The sequence below is a fragment of the Neofelis nebulosa genome, chromosome 16 (genome assembly GCF_028018385.1).
Source record: "Neofelis nebulosa isolate mNeoNeb1 chromosome 16, mNeoNeb1.pri, whole genome shotgun sequence".
NCBI classification, from domain to species: domain Eukaryota; kingdom Metazoa; phylum Chordata; class Mammalia; order Carnivora; family Felidae; genus Neofelis; species Neofelis nebulosa.
This window is the reverse complement of record NC_080797.1, coordinates 62,893,594-62,913,101: the sequence shown is the minus strand read 5'-3', so window position 1 is coordinate 62,913,101 and position 19,508 is coordinate 62,893,594. Positions and strand designations below refer to the sequence as shown.

The window sequence follows — 19,508 nt, the reverse complement described above, 5'->3', positions numbered from 1 at the left end:
TATGGTCTGTACGAACCTGAAGAATGAAATTAAAAATAAAAAGGTTGTTTCCCTCCTTCTCCCCCCAGTAAACCGGACAAAAACCAAAGACAAGGTGATCACCCTTGGGAATGTTTCACAAGCTAAAAGTAGCAACCGGAAAATAAACCCAGGGAGATGTTGATTTGGAGGCTTCTTTAATATGACTGTGGTGGCAAGGACAGCTGAGGGTCCCCCAAAGATTTCTGCCCCAGCCCCTTCCCCAGAGCATGGCTGTTACTGGGAAGAAGCTGCCAGGTGGGGGGTTCACTCGCCAGGACCCCTACATCTAAGAGGGGACACGGGCCTGGTCTTTGCCAATGCAATGTGAGCAAAAGAAATGGGTATCACTTCTGGGCTAAGAGGAATTAACAAGTACACGTGTCTTCACTCTCTTGTTTGCCCAGTGCCCTCTGGAAGCAGAGAACTACAGGACCTGGAGGAGGGCCGACGCACTAGGGCACTGGAGCCTGGGTTCTGAGTGACCGCAGGAAGCAAACCTGCCCATCGGGAACACCTACATCCACTGTCATGGGAACCAGAAGAAACTTCACCCGTTAAACCACTGACATGTTGGAGTTGGTTTGTTACAGAGGGTAGCACTACTCTGATGGTTATATTTCAAGGTGCTCGGATGAGGAGATGGAGGAGGGAGTAAAGGCTTATTAGGGAGTGAGGATGCACACTAGGAAAGAAATACCTTTTTTTCTTCTATGGAAAAACTCTTTTACACACGGATTGTAAACTCAAATGCCTAAGACACCAGGCAAGGAGTGTAATACTAGTGTAATTAACACCTAAGCAGCACTTGGAATGCGACAGGCAGCTCTAAGCACTTATACAAACTCACTCACTTCTCACAAATTTGTTAGGCACGCTATTAATATAACCCCCATTCTGCAGAGGAGGAAACTGGGGCCCACAAGAGTTAAGTAATTTGCTTAAGGTTATGCAGCTAGTAAATAGCAGCGGCAGGCTGCAAGGCCGGGCAGCCCAGCTCCAGAGTCGTGCTTGTTCACCACACTACACATACACCCTGCATGATGTGAACAGAAAAAGGGGCCAGCCCAGGGCTGAAGCAGTTAGTGAAACCATGCCCCGTCTGAATGGGTCAGCTCTTCGCCTGATGATTTCCACATGTACCGCAGATCTTCCCATCTCTCAGGAAAAGCCAGAAATCCAGATTTTTATGTACCATTTGCAGATTTTAAATTGTTTCCATTTTGTTTTAACCCTCTGTGGCCCAAACAAAGTGCAGCAGCAGACTGCGTGTAGCCCAGGGCCGGCTACCTGCCTCCCCTGCTTTTCGGGCAGCTGTCTCCTAGGACCCTGCAGTCTTCTGCTTGCACAAAGGCCCTGGGGGATTCTGGGTCTGGCAGCCAGAAGGAGAGTCAACTCTGCAAACAAGAGCTCCTTCAGGCCCACTGATATGAATAATTAATTTCTGTTTTCTCACTGCCAGCCTACAAAGGTTACCACCAAGCCTAGCATTCAGGAAGCAACTCTGTCCCCTTCTGAGACAATGAGGACAAGCATGGGGGATCCTGGGGATGTTCAGGGAGCCCCATAATGAAGTCCGGAGTGGTGGCCTGCACTCAAAGGGGGCCAGTGGATACTGGGGAGGGCCTGTGTGTGTGCTCCCTGCCTGACAGCCTAGGTACAGCCATCAGAGCGTCCAAAGAGGCTCATTAGAGACTGACACTCTTGTGGCTTTCACTGCTGTCAGCGGGAGAGGGCTCTGAATTCCTCAAGATGCTTTATAATAAAACAAAAAGGCACAATTATGCAGCCAAACAGAAGGCAAGGCAGCTGCATACAAAGCAGGGCTGTCTCCATAATAGGACCACAACCTCAGCTAGCCAGCCCTGAGGCCTCACCTTCCTCCCCAGGCTGCAGCTGTGAGACTCCGTAATTGGAGGCTCCACTGCTCCAGCTCTTGGATTATTCAAACTGCTGGATTTCCAGAAGCCTCGGGTTTCAGTTAAGGATATGCCCAGGCAACAAGATGAGCCACAGACCATTTGCCACCCTTGCTGTCTATTTCAGCAAAGCATATGGCCAACACACGTTACAGTTAACACACACTGCATACCGTGTGTCAGGTGCTTTTCCAGGTGCTTCACATATTAAGTTATTTAATGTTTACACCAGCTTACTTTGGTGTCGTTATCATACCATTATCACCTTCCGTCTACAGATATGGAAACTGAGGCAGAAAAAATTTAAGTTAGCTCAAGGCTGCACAACAGTAAGTGGCAGAGCGAGGCTTTGAACGCAGGCAGTGCGGTCCTAGACGGTATGCTCTTCACCACCACACCAGTGGCTGCTGTCATTTCCACAGAGCTTACTGTATGCCAGGCCTTGTGCCACATATTTTCTGTATATTATTTCATCTAATCTCTACAACACCAGGTGAGATATACTCATCTACATTATAGAGAAAAGAAAATAGGTTTATGGAAAGGTGAAGTAACTTGGTCAAGGGCACAAAATAACAAGCGGCCTATGGACCAGATCCAAACCCAGGCTTCTCTGATTCAAAGCCAGGCTCTTAACCATTACTTGGTACAGAGTAGCAGTTCATCTAACTGGTGTTCATAAAGTTTCGGCCTGGAAGACCATCTAGTCTAATCCCCTTATTTTCCAGGTGAGAGATGTGGCCTAGAGAGATTAAGAGTTAGTGGGCCGTGGGGGGTGTCTGGCTGGCTCCGTTGGTAGAGTATGCGACTATTGATCTTAGGGTTATGAATTCAAGCCTCAAGGTGGGTATAGAGTTTACTAAAAAAAAAAAAAAAAAAAAATAGAGTTAGTAGTGTAGTGGGTTGTACTAGAGTAACTTTGGCCCCAGAAAGAGCTGGGGTTCCAATCCTAGCTTTGTCCTATTAGCTGTGTGACTTGGGCAAGTGACTCAATATTTAGTGACTAGACTTATTAGTATGGAATGGGAATAATAGTCTCACGGACTATGAATTATGTGTGTAATATATACTTCTAATAAACACTCAGCCTGGCAAAACCATTCCATTATAGTCAGGTGGTCCTGACTATACAGATTGATAATTTTAAACTTTTGCTTACAAATCTGTTCTTTATGGCTTGAAATCATATGTATGTGGTGAGGAGGTTGCCAGTATGGCTCCCAAAGTCTAATTAACAAACAAAGATCTTGGAAAATTGCATTGCATTTCTGAAACTTTTCTGAGTGTTACCCGCACTGTGCAAATTCCCCAAGGAAATTACATTAATCAGAGATCTGAGCAATCCGACAAATGTTTAGGCCTTCTATCCTCCAAATAAAGTTACTATACTACCAGATCAATGACATCGTGGACAAGATAGGTTTCCATGGTCTTTAATTCTAGTATCCCTTCCACTATGGCAGTGATTTCATGATTTTGCACCTGGAACAATGGACCATGCTGTGATGGCTTGTTTGGCCCTTTTGCACAAACACCAGTATTGCCGATATGCATTTGGTTTCGTTTTGGGGGTTCTTATTTTTGGCTGCCAGGGTTGGTTGTTTATCAGGGTATGCCTATGTGACTAGCACCTCATAATAGTCTCTAACCTCAGACCCAAACAGACTTCCTTGGGAATAGATAGCCCATGTATGTCTTTGTAGTCTGCTTTGAGAGAGAGAGAGAGAGAGAGAGAACTGCTAAATGGACTCAGACAAGGAAAGACATCAAAGCCTTATGCTGGACCTCTGTGGAGTCTGTCGATACATATATTTTTCTTGCCGCTTTTGCTCTGTATCGTCTGTAAAAAATCTTAGCCATGAGTATAATCTGCTATTGAGTTCTACAAAATCCTTCTAGGAAATCACTGACTAAAACAAGGTGAAACAATTTAGCCATTTCTAACACCATTTGTCACATTTTTGAGCCCCACACTCTGATATATACCTACAGTAGCTATAGTTACCACTTGGCCTCAGTGAGAAGGGAACTTAGAGGGGCTTTTTGTGTGTGTTAGCTTTGGTTTTTTAGAGCTTCCTTTTGCATGTTTATTTAGTTTTGAGAGAGAGAAAGAGAGTGTGCGGGCCTGTGATTGGAGAAGGGGCAGAGAGAGAAAGACAGAGGTTCCAAAGCTGGCTTCACGCTGATAGCAGAAAGAGAGATTAATGTGGGGCTTGAACTCAGGAACCATGAGACCATAACCTGAGCCAAAGTCAGATGCTTAACTGAGCCACCCAGGCGCTCCTGTTTTGTTTTTTTAAAGATGTCTCATCTCTTTCTGTTTCTTTTTTTAAGTTTTTCTTTATTTATGTTTGAGAGAGAGACAGAGAGAGAGAGGGAGGGATTGAGCACACGCAGGGGACAGGCAGAGAGGGAGAGAGAGAGAATCCTAAGCAGGCTCCACACTGTCAGTGCAGAGCCTGATGGGGGGGCTCAAACTCACAAACTGTGAGATCATGACCTGAGCCAAAATCGAGTCCGATGTTTAATCGACTAACCCACCCTGGAGCCCCTGTTTTGTTTTTTTTTTTAAATACAGGTCTAGGGTTAGGCCTGACATCCTGCATTTCTGTCTTTTCTTTTCCTTTCCTTTCTTCCTCTTTCTTTCTTTCTTTCTTTCTTTCTTTCTTTCTTTCTTTCTTTCTTTCTTTCTTTCTTTCTTTCTTTCTTTCCTTCCTTCCTTCCTTCCTTCCTTCCTTCCTTCCTTCCTTCCTTCCTTCCTTCTTTTTTCTAAGTAGGCTCCATGCCCAAGATGGGTCTTGGACTCATGATCCTGAGATCAAGAATCACATACTCCACTGACTGAGCCAGCCAGTGCCCTGGGAACTTAAAGGTTTTGAGGAAATTACATTGATTTCTTTTATTTTTTTTTAATTTTTTTTAATGTTTATTTATTTTAGGGACAGACAGAGCACAAGCTGTGGAGGGGCAGAGACAGCAGGAGACAGACTCTGAAGCAGGCTGCAGGCTCTGAGCTGTCAGCACAGAGCCTGACACGGGGCTTGAACCCATGAACCATGAAATGAGCCAAAGTTGGACACTTAACCGACTGAGCCACCCAGGCACCCCAGAAAATTACATTGATTTCTGAAGCTCCAAAGAGTCATTCTTCTTTATGAATATAAGCCAGGTGTTTGATCAGTCAGGATAAACTAAGTGATCCTGCAGTAACAACGAGCACCAAACATTGTAATGGCTTAAAATAACAATGGTTTCTATTTCACTCTAGTACACATCCATTAATGATTGACTGGGAGCTCTGTTCTGTATTGCCCTCCCCCTAGGATTCAGGGTGATTGAACAGTCACCAGCTTTATCATTGTACATTGCAATACCAAAGAAGGAAAAAGGTCTCATACCAGCATTAAATGCTCTGGTCCAGAAGTTGCACGCATCACTTCCATTCAAACTCACTGGTTAGAACTAGGCAAAGGTTCCTACCCAATTGCAAGGGAACCAGGAATGTAATCCTACCTACCGTGTTCCTGGAAAGCAAGAGGGAACCAAAATATTTAGTTTACCGTCCTAATGACTAGCATGGGTCTCCATCAGTTGGGGAGGACCTAGCTGGCCAGGTTTGAAGTATCATCCTTTTTCTTCATTGTCCACCTTCAGGAAACAACATACTCCCATCAGTAAGAGGCGCACAAAATGCCAGATTCTGAACTGGTGGGCAGGCAGATATGGTAGTAAGCTGAAGGGCACACTTCTCAGGGGCATTTGAAGTTTGAAAATGGCTTCAGGAGGAAAAACCCACCACAGCCCTTGAGAATAATGGCTCTAGAATATGTCTTCTTAATTGGTCCTACTGATCCCCCCCAAAAAAGGCGGGGGGAGGAAGAGATGAATATAAAAGCAAAGCAGAAGAGAAGAGAAAAAAGTGAAAGGTCTTTAAGTGCTTAGAGATCCCAATAGTGTGCCCAGGTAGTCCAAATCCCACAAAATTCTTACTTGAAAAGGCACATTCTTCTTCTTCTTTTTTCTTTAATAAATACAATAATACACCAGCACTGTGCTAGGGGCAGGGAGACTAGAATTTTTAAAAGTGGTCCATTTCTAACACACATACACTTTAAGAGGCTAGAATCCAGTTGGGGAGACAGAGAGGCAAACCTATTTAAACCATATTATATTTGCTCAAATGAGTGTATGTGCAAAGTGCAGGGAAGAACTGTGTGGCTAACACTGGGCTGGTTTTCCAAAGAGCCAATCACAGTCTCCTCTCTTTAACACTCTTTACAACAGAGGCTCAAGGGCTGAAATCCTTGATCTCCCCTCCAGCCCTCCTTGCAGCTAATGACGGCCACATTATGTTGGCCAATAGCATGAAAGCAGCAGTTGCTAGGTAGGGTTTGGTGGGGGGAACTTTTTAAAGGGACAGCCAGTGTGATCACTACAGTCCTTTGCACCCTTCTCCCTCTCTGAAACATGAGCACACATCTAGTGATGCAGCAGATTTTTTTTTTTTTTAACTATGAGGCAACAAGCAAGAGGACAAATACCTTTCTGCTAAATAACAGGGAGAGTCTGGGCCCCTGAGAGTGCTGCTGAGCCATCCCAGAAAGCCTGCCTCTGGAGTTCTTGGGATCGGAGGAAAACAAAGCCCTATCCGGCCAGGTCATTGTATTAGTTTCTGTTGCTATTAACAAATGATTACAAATTTCACGGCTTAAAACGACACCAGTTTACCATCTATAGGTGAGAAGTCTGACACGGCCTGTCACTGGGCTAAAGTCAAGGTGTTGGCAGGGGCTGGGTTCCTTTCTGGAGGCTCTAGAAGATAATTCATTTCCTTGCCTTTTCCAGCTTCTGGAGGCTGCTCATCCTGCTTGGCTCAAGGTCCCCTTCCCTCCTCTTCAAAGTCAGCAACAGTGGATTGAGTCCTTATCATCTTGTATCACTCCGACCTCTTCTACCTCCTTCTTCCACTTTGAAGACCTTTGTTACTACATTGGGCCCACCTGGATAATCCACGACTCTCTCTCCATGTCAAGGTCCTTAATTTGATCACATTTGCAAGGTTCCTTTTGCCATGTAAGAGAACATACTCCTAGGTTCCAGGGACTGGGACATGGACATCCTTGGGGGACATTATTCTGCGTACCACAGTGTCATTGTGGCACAGTTTTGTCTTACCTGCAGACAAACGCACTCCTGACACCCAGTTCTTGGGTCTACCTAGGAAAGCAGGAGAGGCTTTACAAAGGAAGTACCTCCTAGCTGAGACCTGAGGGATGAAGAGTAATTTGTCATGTGGACAAATATGGAAAGGGCATTCCAGGGAAGGGGAGCCGCACATGCAGAGGAATAAGGATGCAGGGTATGTTTGGAAACTACAAGCAACTCAGGATTGCTATAGCATGAAGTATATGCGTGTGTGGGTGGGGGAGGGCAGAGCTGAGGGTGGATCGGATCACAAATGGCTGGGCACATTTGCATCTAAGAAGCTCAGATTTACTTTGAGGGTGGCAGAGAGTCACTGAAGAATGCAAGCAGGGGGTGCATAATTAGATTTAGGGCGATCCCTTTGGCTTTAATGTGGAAGATAGCTGGGGGCTGAAGCAGAAAGAGTGAGGCTGGAGGCAGAACAATTGGTTAGTGCACTGGCTTAGATCAGGGGCACTGAAATGAAGGTCTGGACCTTCATGAATTGTGTGAGCGGCTCCTATATGCCAGGGCACTGTGACACTCTGGGGCTACCAAGGCAAATAAGACACAGGTCAGAACAAGGATGCCTCTCACCACACCAACCACAACCCCGAGGCAGGAAGGAGGGGTGCTCATGGAACTCAAGTTTGGGATGTTCTGCCCCCTTGCCCCAAGTCTGGGAAGCACTGATGGGGTGAGGTGTGGCCCAGGGGGAATTCAAAAGGGCACCAGGACCATCTCAATGATGGGGAAGCAAATGAAGAAGCAGATGGTCCTTTCCTGTTCATATTTCCCCCAAGCCTGCCCTAGTTGTTTTAATATATACAGATTTTTAATGTTTGTTTGTTTGTTTATTTTGAGAGACAGCTTTATTTATTTATTTATTTATTTATTTATTTATTTATTTATTTATTTTGAGAGACAGCACAAGCAGGGGAGGGGGAGAGAGAGAGGGAGAGAGAGAATCCCAAGCAGGCTCTACACTATCAGTGCAGAGTCCAATGTGGGCCTTGAACCCATGAACCTCAAGATCATGACCTGAGCTGAAATCAAGAATTAGACACTTAACCAACAGAGCCATCCAGGCGTGCCTGACCTAGTTATTTTATTTTATAATTTTTTTAAGTTTATTTATTTATTTTGAAAGAGACAGAGAGTGCAAGCAGGGGAGGGGCAGAGAGAGCAGGGCAGAGAGGATCCAAAGCAGGCTCCCGTGCTGACAGCAGAGAGCGCAACGCAGGGCTCGAATCTACAAACCATGAGATGACGAACTGAACCGAAGTCAGACACTTAACTGAATGAGCCACCCAGGTGCCCCTGGCAACAATTTTAAATCGTTGCATGTGGTGAGTTAGAAAAGGAAATGGTATGGTCAGAGGAGAAGCCTGGACCGAAACACAGTCCCTCCCCCCCCCCCCCCCCCCCGATGGAAATGGTCTGGAATTAGAGATGAGGGATGGTTGCACAACTTTGCAAATATACTAAAAACCAACCCGTGACTCCATAGTTCAAAGGGGTGAGTTTTATACTGTGTGAATTATCTCTCCATAAAAGTCATTGATTTTTTCAATAGGAGAAGAAAATAACCCCAGCACTTGGCCCTAAGGGAACCTGGGCTTGTTAGCTAACTGGTCAGAGCCTTGGCTTTCCTCATCTGCAAAATGAGAAGAGTGGTACTTACAGAAGGTAAAGAACAGGAGACTGTGCTGAATATTAATGTGACCGTGTAGGTTAAACACTTAACATAGTGCCTTGCAGGTAGTAGTTGCTAAGTATATCCTAGTTCTTTTACTAAGTGCCAATAACATTTTTAAAACAATCATTTTCTCGGCAGCCACAAGATATGACATAAGGTCTAGGCAAGCTCCCTCACACAGTCTTGTCTCAGGCAGACTAGAGCCAGGATCAAACGGGAAGACAGCAACACGAACCGATGCCCACGCTCCTGCGGAAAGACTGCAGATTTACTCTGGAGCTATGCAGTGCAGAAACCGCGAGAGAGATTTGCGTGGCATAAATACAGCTACACGCAGCAGTGGTAAAGGAAGGTGGGCACAGAGATTTCTGTTTATAATTCTGGTTTGGTATACAAACTAGTCCGGTTTCCAAAACAGTCAAGTCTGCCCCAATACCCGGACCAGTCCATTGTGGCTACAACGCAGCCCTGAGGTTTAGTCATACCCCATGCCCCAATCTCCTCTCTCTGGCTCCTCAAAACCACAATGAGCCAAAAACAAACCTTATATAACCGTAATTTTCTAGCACAGTACCAAGGCAGGGGATTTATTTTTTCACTGAACATCTCGCTTGTGATATTCCAAAGTCAACCAAGTACTCATCAAGAGCCTGCCATGTGCCCAGCCCTGTGAAGGATATTGTGAAGGAGAAAAAGAAGCATAAGCTATGATCCCTGCTCTCAAGGAGCCAGCTAACCTCTGAGTTTGAAAGCTACACTTCACAGTAAACATAGAAAAGGCATTGTGCCTTGCACAGAGCAGTGGTTCAGTCATTATTTGTTCGTTGGGTCAATGAATTAATAGAGGGCACAATAATAAGACAACTGTGTGAGTGTGGGGCTCACTCTAAGAACCACAAGATGGGTTGGAGTAGTTGGAAAAGGCTTGTGCCAGAGGCTGCTAGCTGCCTACTTAATATCAATTCTTCCATTTTTTCTTATAACAGAGACCCTATTTTATTTGAGGTGGCCATATGCCCAGATAAAATACTACATCTCCCAGCCTTCCTTGTAGCTAGAGGTGGCTAATGAGATCTAAACAGAATTTGTTAGGAGAGGCTACCAGGAAAGTGCCTTAAAAGGCAGACCAACAGCTGCCACTTAGTCCTTCCTCCCTTTCTTCTAATTCTCATCTGAAATGTGAATGTGATGGCTGGATTTTCAGCAGCTATTTTGGACCATGAGGCAACCTTGAGACAGAACAGCACGAATAGAAACAAGCCCAAATTCCTGATGATCATGGTAGTCACCATACTCTCCCTGGACTGCTTACTTCTGGCATTCTCTTACTTGAAAGAGAAATACACCTCTATCTTGCTTAAGCTACTTTTTGGGGTTTTGTCATATGCAGCAAACCCCTATCTTAACTAACACAAGGTATCATGGAAAAGCCAGGCTTTGAAGGAAGGGTTGGCTTTGTGACTGGGTTTAAGTGGGGGTGAAGGGCATCTCAAAAGCCAGACAGAGCCCACAAAGACACTGGAAGGAATGTGCATTAGCTGAAAGCAAGTGAGTAGAGAGTAAGAAATAAAGAGAAGCCAGATGACAGTTTTATAGATGCCAGGGACAACAGGGATTAACTGGGGAAGGACCAGCGACCACAAAGGAACGAGAAAGCTTATCTGCCTCCAAAGGAGCAAAACACCTGTGACCTGGAGGGAGTAAGAAAGGAGAGACAAGAGGCTTGGGGAACTTCATTACACAAAGAGATAGGAATGTGAGCTGTGGCCTGGACTTAGAACAATGACAACACCACCATCTAAGCTTCATTAAATGCTTATGTGCCCGGCCCTGTGCTAGGTACTCTTCACACACTTACCCCCTTTACACTTCACAAGTCGATGACACAGTCCAATCACCATCACCCACTTTCGGCAGACAAGGAATCCAAGGCTGAGACAGAGTCAGTAACTCATCCAATGTAAGTCTTACAACCCTGCAAGCTGGCTCACATCAAACCCATTTTTCAGATGGGGAACGTGTTTGTACCATTGTTTCAAAGCCGGGGAAATATGTCAAGATACTGATTTTCAAACATAGAGATCCAGGGCCAAGTATAGAGCCAACTGCTTTGTGAATAGTCTCTTAACCAGAAGAAAAACAAGTAGAGGAAAAGAAAAGTTTTGAGTCTTGGTTGTATTTACTATGTATGTGTAGAGGAGGAAGGGCTCGTTAAACAAACGCACCCACACCCTCTGGCTGGCTGGTAGAGTGCTCCTGAGGTGTAGATAGTGCTAACATGGTGGGGGGTGGGGTGACGGTGGAGAGAAGCAAGCTTTGAGAAGCCCAGTGGCGCCATGTCAACTCCACTTACAAATGAATCACAGCCAACGACCAGCTCATGTGTCGCAGATAGTGTTTTAATATCTCTCTGCAACAGGGAATGGAAAAAAAAAAAAAAATTACTCTATCACAGCTAAGGCTGAAAATTCAACACTTTGAATTAAGTTATTCAGACACATCACTGAACACAAGGAATTCTTCCCGGAGCAAAAATCTCATTAGTCACTCACGGGAAGGGGAAAAAAACCCATCAAGTTACAACGATCTAGGTAACATGAGTACCGAATAGGAAGTGTATTTCCCATGCAGATTAAAAATAAAAAGTCTCCTTTGGCAGCATGGCAGAATCTGATGGCAGGGCCTCCCAAGTACAGAACGCTAGAATTCTATAGCTGGCCCAGGACAGCACTAAGTGCTGGAAGTTAAAGAGTGCTGTTTTTGTAAGACTGAGTTCAAGGCGGATTCCATCACAAAATGTTTGACTCTAGGTAAATCTCTTTACCTCTCCTGGCCTCAGCACTTTACCTATAAAATGGGAGCAGTAATTTTCACCTGCTGAGATGGATGTGAGGCTAAATGCGATGGTCTACTGCTCCTGTTACCGTGACTTTGACAGAACTTATGTCTTTAGAGTTCTCTGCTTAAAATTCTAGGAAAGAAAAGGCCATAGGACAATGGAAAGAGCCTTGTCCTGGCTCATAGGTCCAGCCTTGAGGGTCATGAGCGTGTGACCTTGAGGTTACTTTTAGGTCTCCAGGACTCTGTCTGGAGGGGACAGGAATAGACCTACTGTAAGATCTCTTCCTGTTCTAGACTCTTGAATGTCACTAAGATTCAGATGAACAGTCCTTAGTCATTCATTTCAGGATTTACAAAGTTGTTTTTTTTTTAATGTTTATTTATTTTTGAGAGAGAGAGAGGGAGGCTGAGTGTGAGTGAGGGAGGGAGAGAGAGAGAGAGAGAGACAGAATCCAAAGCAGACTCCAGGCTCTGATCTGTCAGCACAGAGCCCAACGCAGGGCTCGAACTTACGAACTGTGAGATCACGACCTGAGCCAAAGTCAGACGCTTAATGGACTGAGCCACCCAGGTGCCTCAGGATTTACCAAGTTCTGCTGGAAAGCTGTTTCTTTATCTAAAAATGTATGGTTTCTACCCTTGGAGCCAAAGAGTCAGTGAGAACCTTAAAAGCAGGTCACCGACTTTTGCAGTCTTGACCCTTAACACAGACTTGGCATGAAGTAAGACCTTGATAAACTCTCGTTGGGTTGGAAGAGATTAATGAACAAATGAATGAATTTCAAGGGCCTGCCAAATAGAGACTGCCTGCCCTCCACCGGGCAAAGTTTAGTGCAAGGAGAAAATGCTGCCAATTTAAAATATTAATGATATTTACTTTGTCATCTGAACTACAACCAGAATATCGGGTGAATAGTTTCTGCCAGTCAAAAGGATGACTGACTCCGAAAAGCCACCTTTGGGCTTTGCTAGAAGAGTATGCTTTGGTCCACAAAGAGTGCGCGTGTGGTACAGGGGATGCCACAGGCTATGGAAGGGATGCATAAGCCCTAAGAAGGAAATGTCACCCAACCTCTGTGGCAGGAATGGCACAGAAGCAAGGCAACCCAAAAGGGAAAATACCAGGGCTCTGCATGTGGGCACGCAGTTGCGTCCACCCAAGAGTGCCCAGCTGAAGAGAGGAGATCTAAATCCAGCAGGGGGTCTGCTCACCTGTGAAGCCGAGTCCACTCAGGAGCCCCAAGGGTGGGCAGCAGCCCTGATGGTCGACCCCAGCAGCAGATGGACCCCCCCCCATGGGGTCTGCTGGGGATTTTCGTGATACAGGAAATGGTAATAATGTACACGGACATGTGTATGCACTTAATGGTCACTGTATGCCAGGTGCTTTGCTAAAGTCTTCAAATATCTTATTGTATTTAATTTTCATAACTACCCTGAGAGGTAGGTGCTATTATTGAGGCAGTATAGCTTGGTGTTTGTTTGAAAGCAAGGATTCAGGACTCAGACTGCTTAGATTCAAATCCCAAGTGTCACTTACAAGCTGAGTGACCTTAGTCAGGGCTATTGAAGCTCTCTGGGCCTTATGATTCTCATATGTAAAATGGAAATAATAATCCTGCCTGTCTCATGAAGCTGTTGTGAGGCACAGATGAGTAAGTACATTTAAAATGCTTACAATAGGCACTGGCACAAAGTAAGCCCTCAGTAAGTGTTAGCTATCCTTGTCATTGCTAATAGAGACTAAGGCGGCTTCTCCATGGCCTCACAACTGCTGAGGGGCAGAGTCGGGGCACACAGGTCTGTCTTCAGAGCACACTGGACCCAACACGAGTAATTCTAGTTCTGCAGCCCTCACCCCATCCATACCACCACCCTGATGCATGTCACCATGGCCTGGTCTTCCTCAGCACCAACCCAGGCTACAAGGTGCTAAAAGGAATATACTCAAAGAACTGGCATTCTAACTTAAACTCTGGTTTGGCTACTATGTGTAGAAATGGACCCATATGTGTCTTTGCATGGGAATCTGCCTCTCATTTAAGAGAAAATGGTCCTTTTCCAAGGAGAGGGGCATCTCTGCCTCTCTGACTCTCATGTGGCACTGTCTCCTTAAGACCTCCAGACTGAATGGCTTGATAAAACCCGAACTTCAATTAATGATCTCAGAATACAAATAATGGGCATAATTGCTGGTGGAGAAGGAGAAACATGAGGGCCAGTCCAGCAAGAGAGCTTCATGAGCAAGACACTGCCCTGGGTCCTGCCCTGCTCCTGGAAGGTTCTAGAAAGAGCCAGAGCCTTGCTAGGAAAAGCACATGCATCACAGAAAACCAAACCATCTGTGATTCCTATCTGGGAATGAGAGAATCTTTGAAGCATCTCAAAGAAAATGACCTGTAGTCATGGTTAGCCAACACTGTGAGTGCCTACCATGTGTCAAGACATGTTCAAAGCCCTTTAGAAACAAAATCCCATTTATTCCTCATATCAACAGTATGATATAAGCAGTGTTTATCAGTCCCATTTCACAGATGTGGAAACTGAGACAGAAAATTCAAATAACTTCACACAAGTTCACACAAGTAGTCTAGCTTCAAAGCCCATAGTCTTTATCAGTATTTTCAAACCTTTTTGTCCAATTCATGGCAAGAAATACCTTCTACATCAGGACCCAATATACACTCACACATTTATACACAACTGAAACAAAGTTTTAAAACAGAATAATGCTCTCCATTACCATGTGCAATGCACTCCCATGTTTCCTCTTCTATTCAATCCCATTAAAAAATTATATCATTCAACAAATATTTATGGAACACCTAGTATGTGTGAGACACTGTTCTAGGCTTTGGGACTTGACGTCAGTGGATGAAAGAGATAAAAATCCTTGCCCTCAAGGATGCAGAGAAAGAGGGACACTTTTGTCCTGCTGGTAGGAATGCAAACTGGTGCAGCCACTCTGGAAAACAGTATGGAGGTTCCTCAAAAACTTAATAATAGAACTACCCTACAACCCAGCAATTGCACTACTAGGAATTTATCCAAAGGATACAAAAATGCTGATTCAAAGGAGTACATCCACCCCTTTGTTTATAGCAGCACTATCAACAATAGCCAAAGTATGGAAAGAGCCCAAATGTCCATTGACTGACAAATGCATAAAGAAGATGTGGTACATCTATACAATAGAATGTTAGTCGGCAATGAAAAAGAATGAAATCTTACCATTCGCAACAACGTGGATAGAACTAGAGAGTATTATGCTAAGTGAAATAAGTCAGAGGAAGGTAAAATATATGATTTCACTCATACGTGAAATTTAAGATACAAAATAGATGAATATAGGGGAAGGGAAACAAAAATAAGATAAAAACAGAGAGAGAGAGAGAGAGAGAGAGAGAGAGAGAGAGAGACAAACCATAAGAGACTCTTAAATACAGAGAACAAACTGAGGGCTGCTGGAGGGGTGTTGGGTGGGGGATGTCCTAAATGGGGGATGGGCATTAAGGAGGGCACTTGTTGGGATGAGCACTGAGTATCGTATGTAAGTGATGAATCACTAAATTCTACTCCTGAAACCATTATTACTCTATATGTTAACTAACTTGGATTTAAATTAAAAAAAAAAATCCTCCTCCTCTTGGACCTTGCCTTTTACTGGAGAGAGAGTGAAAAAGGTCAACATGCAAAATCGTAGCGTCTGAAGTGGTAATTTGGTGAGTGCTACGGGGAAAACTAAAGCCAGGACAGCCAAGGGTGGACAAGGAAGGCCTCTCGATGCTCTCATTCCCCACGACACTGATTTCAGTGGGCTGTCACCCACCGCATGAAAACCCCTGCCCTTAATCCCTCCACTCTAGGGCCTCTCTGTTTGTCTGAAGGCTCTTTTTCCTGCACACGCTTGTGACTGTGCACACGTGCACATACGTGTGCAGGCATGCGTGTACGTGTCCAGCCCCAGGCACTTCCTCAACTGGGGAGGTTTGGGAGGAGGGGCCCCCATACACAGCTGTCCAGGGGTTCCGTCCACAAGCTTGCCCTGCAGAGGGGTCCTGGAACGGGGCCTGAAACACCAGCCAGGCACCACTAGCCGAAGTCCTGAAGTGCCACAGTGTGTGCCCTCCGGCTGGAGTCTTCAATCCAGAGGAAAGAGAATCTTTTAGTCACTGGTCCACCCAGAGGGGGCACATTTTGTAATTCATTAGGCCAGAAGGAATGCTAATTCCTAATCTGTATCAAAATGCTCTGTGTGCTAGAATGCCCTTAAGGAGAGAGGAGACAGCACACAGAAATAAAAATAACTCCTGGAGAAAATCCAGTGCATTGGGCACACCTGAAGGGGTGATTGATGTGGGTTTCAGGGAAGATGGGACTGGAGCCAGCTCTGAAGCAGCTCTGGGCACTTGGGTAGCCTCTACTGAGTATTTGGAACTTGGCACTAGAGTAAAATCTTCAGACTCTTCCCTTAAGTTAAAGGGGCACATAAAAATGTTACTAGCATGGGCAGCAAAAGCATTACCTATGGGAGAAGCAGCCAATCTCTGCTAATGAATAAGTGTAATTGATCACAACTGATGATTTGATGGACCTTCCAAATGTGCTTTTAGCAAAGTGGACAGTTTTTTATTCAAATGCAAACTCACCCAGATAAGATCTAATAATGGAGCTTTTGGAACAATCCCAGCACCAGTGATTTCTTTCTCTCCTTCACTGAGCAGGAAGGCATCTTAAGTTCCTGGTCACAGCTCGACCCAACTAGACATCAATTTATCCTTTCCCTGTGGCTGAGGAGACCCTGACAGCTCCAGGGGCAGCAAAGGGGCAGTCACAGTCCACCTCACATCCCTATCCGTCCTTTCCTCCTTAGCCCCATTACCACTCCCTGACCTATGAGGAGCTGGGTGGCTGAGAGACCCAGACTCAATACATAAATAAGAAATATTTATTGAGTGCTTACTATGTGCAAGGCGCCCTATTGACTGCCACAAGGGCATTCAAAGATTGGCTAGGACAGGGGTGCCTGGGTGGCTCAGTCAGTTGGGCGACCGACTTGGGCTCAGGTCATGATCTCACTGCTGGTGAGTTTGAGCCCCGGGTTGGGCTCTGTGCTGACAGCTTGGAGCCTGGAGCCTGCTTTGGATTCTGTGTCTCCCTCTCTCTCTGCCCCTAACCTACTCACATTCTGTCTCTGTCTCTCTCAAAAATAAATAAACATTTAAAAAAAATTTTTTTAAACAAAATCAAAGATTGGCTAGGACTAGGTGCTGTCCTCCAAATAGAAGGCAACAGCAACTGACAGCCCAAGTGGAGGTCTCAGCTCACTTCAACAAACACTTAATCTTTCCAAACTTCCGTTTTCTCCTTTGTCAAACGAAGACATTGCATTAGACATGATCTCTGGGCACTAGGCCAGCTCGAAAACTATGATTCTATGCCCTCTCCTTCCCAATCAGGCTCCTAGGAAGCTGACAGATCTAGGAAGGGGGCAGCCAGCAAAGGGAGGGGGAGAGGGGGCAGTGAGGATTATGTACCTTTCCCTGGGTAAGAGGATGTCTCAGTTTGCCCAGAACACACGATACAGGCTGGAGAAGGTGACAGATAATTCAGAAAATTAAATGAGAAATTTAGACTTTCACATCAAGGAATGTGGGGGAAATGGGGAGCCTCTGGAGTTTGTGCAGAGAAAGGTACTATCATGTGGTGGATAGGAATCTGACCAACCCGTGGATGGTTGGTCACCATCCGAACTCACCCGAGGATGAGTTCGAGAGAGGGAGGGCCGTGATGTTACAGTATCAGAGCATAAAGGTTGAGGCCTGAAGTGAAAGATTCCTCCCGTGGTCTAGCCAATCCACGCATCTAGCACCATTCCATCACCCCCTGCCATCGCCATCCTGCTTATTTTGATAAACTCGCCCAAGGCGAAATGATGTTGCACAATCTTTTTTTTTTTTTTTTTTTTTTCCAGTTCCACAAGTGGTTTCAGGGTCAACAGATAAATTTTATCTCTTTTTCCCAAGTGCCTAAGGTTAAACAGAACCAACGAGGTTTGCCGGAAAGGGGTGCAGGAAGGGGCCAGGAGCCCCCGGGATGCGCGAGGGGTGCGCCTACCTGCAGAGAAGCCGTCCTCGTGGTCCGAGCTGTTGTGGCTGCAGTCACTGCCCCTCTCGGGCGAGCTGTGGCTGGGCGAGTCCCGCTCCGGCACCCGCAGAAACCTCTTGCGCCGCCACGGGGGGAGGTGCTCGCGAGCCCCGCGCGCGGGGTGCTCCTCCGCAGCCAGGGGCGAGCTCCGCCCGTCCTTGGCCTCCGCCTCCAGCTGCTCCAGGTCGCGGCTCCGGCGCTGCTGCCGCCGGCCCCCGGGGATCAGGTGCATCCAGCGATGAGGGCTGCCCGCCCGCGCCGGCTTTTCGGCCTCGTCGCGGGTCCCGAGCCGGCAGGGGGGCACGAGCAAGTGGCCGAGGACGAATTTCTCGTTCAAATCCACCATCTCGAAGTCGTGGTCACTGCTGTTGCCCCCATCATCTGCGACCGAGGCGTCCGGCTCGCCCTCCTCGGAGCCCCGCCCCGCGCGGGTCCGGGAGGACAGCTCCTCTCCCTGGGCGCTGGGGACCGTGTCATCGGGGCCGGGTGGCGCGCGGTCCTCCCGGAGTCTGAAGAGGAGGCGAGGCTGCAGCAGCTGCTGGTGGATGGCGGCGGTCAAGCTGCGCACGGCGCCCCCTGCCCCCGCCGCCCCGGGCCAAGTGGGAAGGTCGGGGCACGCGTGACGAGTCCCGGCCTTGGCGGCCACCTCGGGGTCAGGGCGCCAGGAGCCTGGAGGGTCTCCGCCGCCGCCCGCGGCGCCCTCCTCCTCCCGCGGTGGCGGCGCCCGCTCCGGCCCGGCCGGCGCCGGCTCCTCTGCCCAAGCTCCCCCGCTGTCGCCGTCTCCGCCCTCCAGGCGCCCGCAGCCGAGGTCCCGCTTCTCCCCGGCCAGGGCCGTCTGCAGGTAGGAGACTTTGAATTTCTCCTCAGCCAACACCTGTTGCAGCCGCTTCAGGTTGAGTTTGCAGCGCTCCAGCTCCCGCTCCATGTCCAGCACCGAGTCCAGCCGCATGACCGGTGCCTCTTCCCCGGGGAACTCGGCCTGCCAGTGGCGCTCAAAGTCCTGAGGGTCCCACATGGCGGCCGCCCCTTCGGGCCTCCCGGGCCCAGCTCCGCCGCGCGCCGCGGGCTGGGGTCGCGCCGGGCTTTTCCGGGAAGCCCGCGCTGGCGCAGTCGCCTGCCCTTCACTTCAGCCCCAGAAGAAAATAAGAGCAAAAAAGAATAATAAAAAAAGTTTTTCCCCTTCCGCCCTCGTGCCTTTTTTTTTTTTTTTCCTTCTTCTGGGTTTCGCCTCCCTGACGTAAGCGGCCACCCACCGCGGAGGCGGGCGTCTGGGGGCCCTGGGCCCGCCCCGGGCAGGACGCGCAGAGCCGGCTGTCTGCAGCCCCCGCCGCCCCGCGGGCGCCCCGCGGGCTCGGGTGGCGGGCTCGGGCGGAGGGGGAGGAGCCTCGGTGGCGTCCGGCCGGGTCCCGCTGGCGCGCCTCGGAGCTGAGCGGGCGACCCTCCGAGCCGGCCACACGGTAGGCCCGGCTCCCACCTTCCCCGCCGCCGCCGCGCCGCCCCCGCCGCCGCGCGCTGTCCGCGCGGGCTCCGTGCACCCGAGCGCGGGGCCGCGCGGCCGCGGGGGGCGGGAGCCGCGGTGAGGGAGCGCGCGGGGGCGCCCTGGGCTCCCAGCCAACCTCCCGCCGCCAGGCTCTCCGCAGCCTCGCCTGGCCAGAGTCAGCGCCGCGCCTTGGACCGGGAAGGGAAAGGTGGGGGGAAGG

At 47.8% G+C, this 19,508-nt stretch overlaps 1 protein-coding gene across 2 annotated transcripts in view; it reads right to left on the bottom strand.

Moving 5' to 3' along the window:
• The window catches only part of ABR (ABR activator of RhoGEF and GTPase), a 183,588-nt gene extending 164,634 nt beyond the window's left edge, over positions 1-18,954 (bottom strand). For both annotated transcript variants that reach the window (XM_058702890.1, XM_058702891.1), the window contains exon 1: positions 17,779-18,954. In XM_058702890.1, coding sequence (XP_058558873.1) covers positions 17,779-18,823 — 1,045 coding nt within the window. In that variant the 5' untranslated portion in view covers positions 18,824-18,954. The remainder of the gene's footprint in view (positions 1-17,778) is intronic.
• Positions 18,955-19,508: the final 554 nt, after the last annotated feature.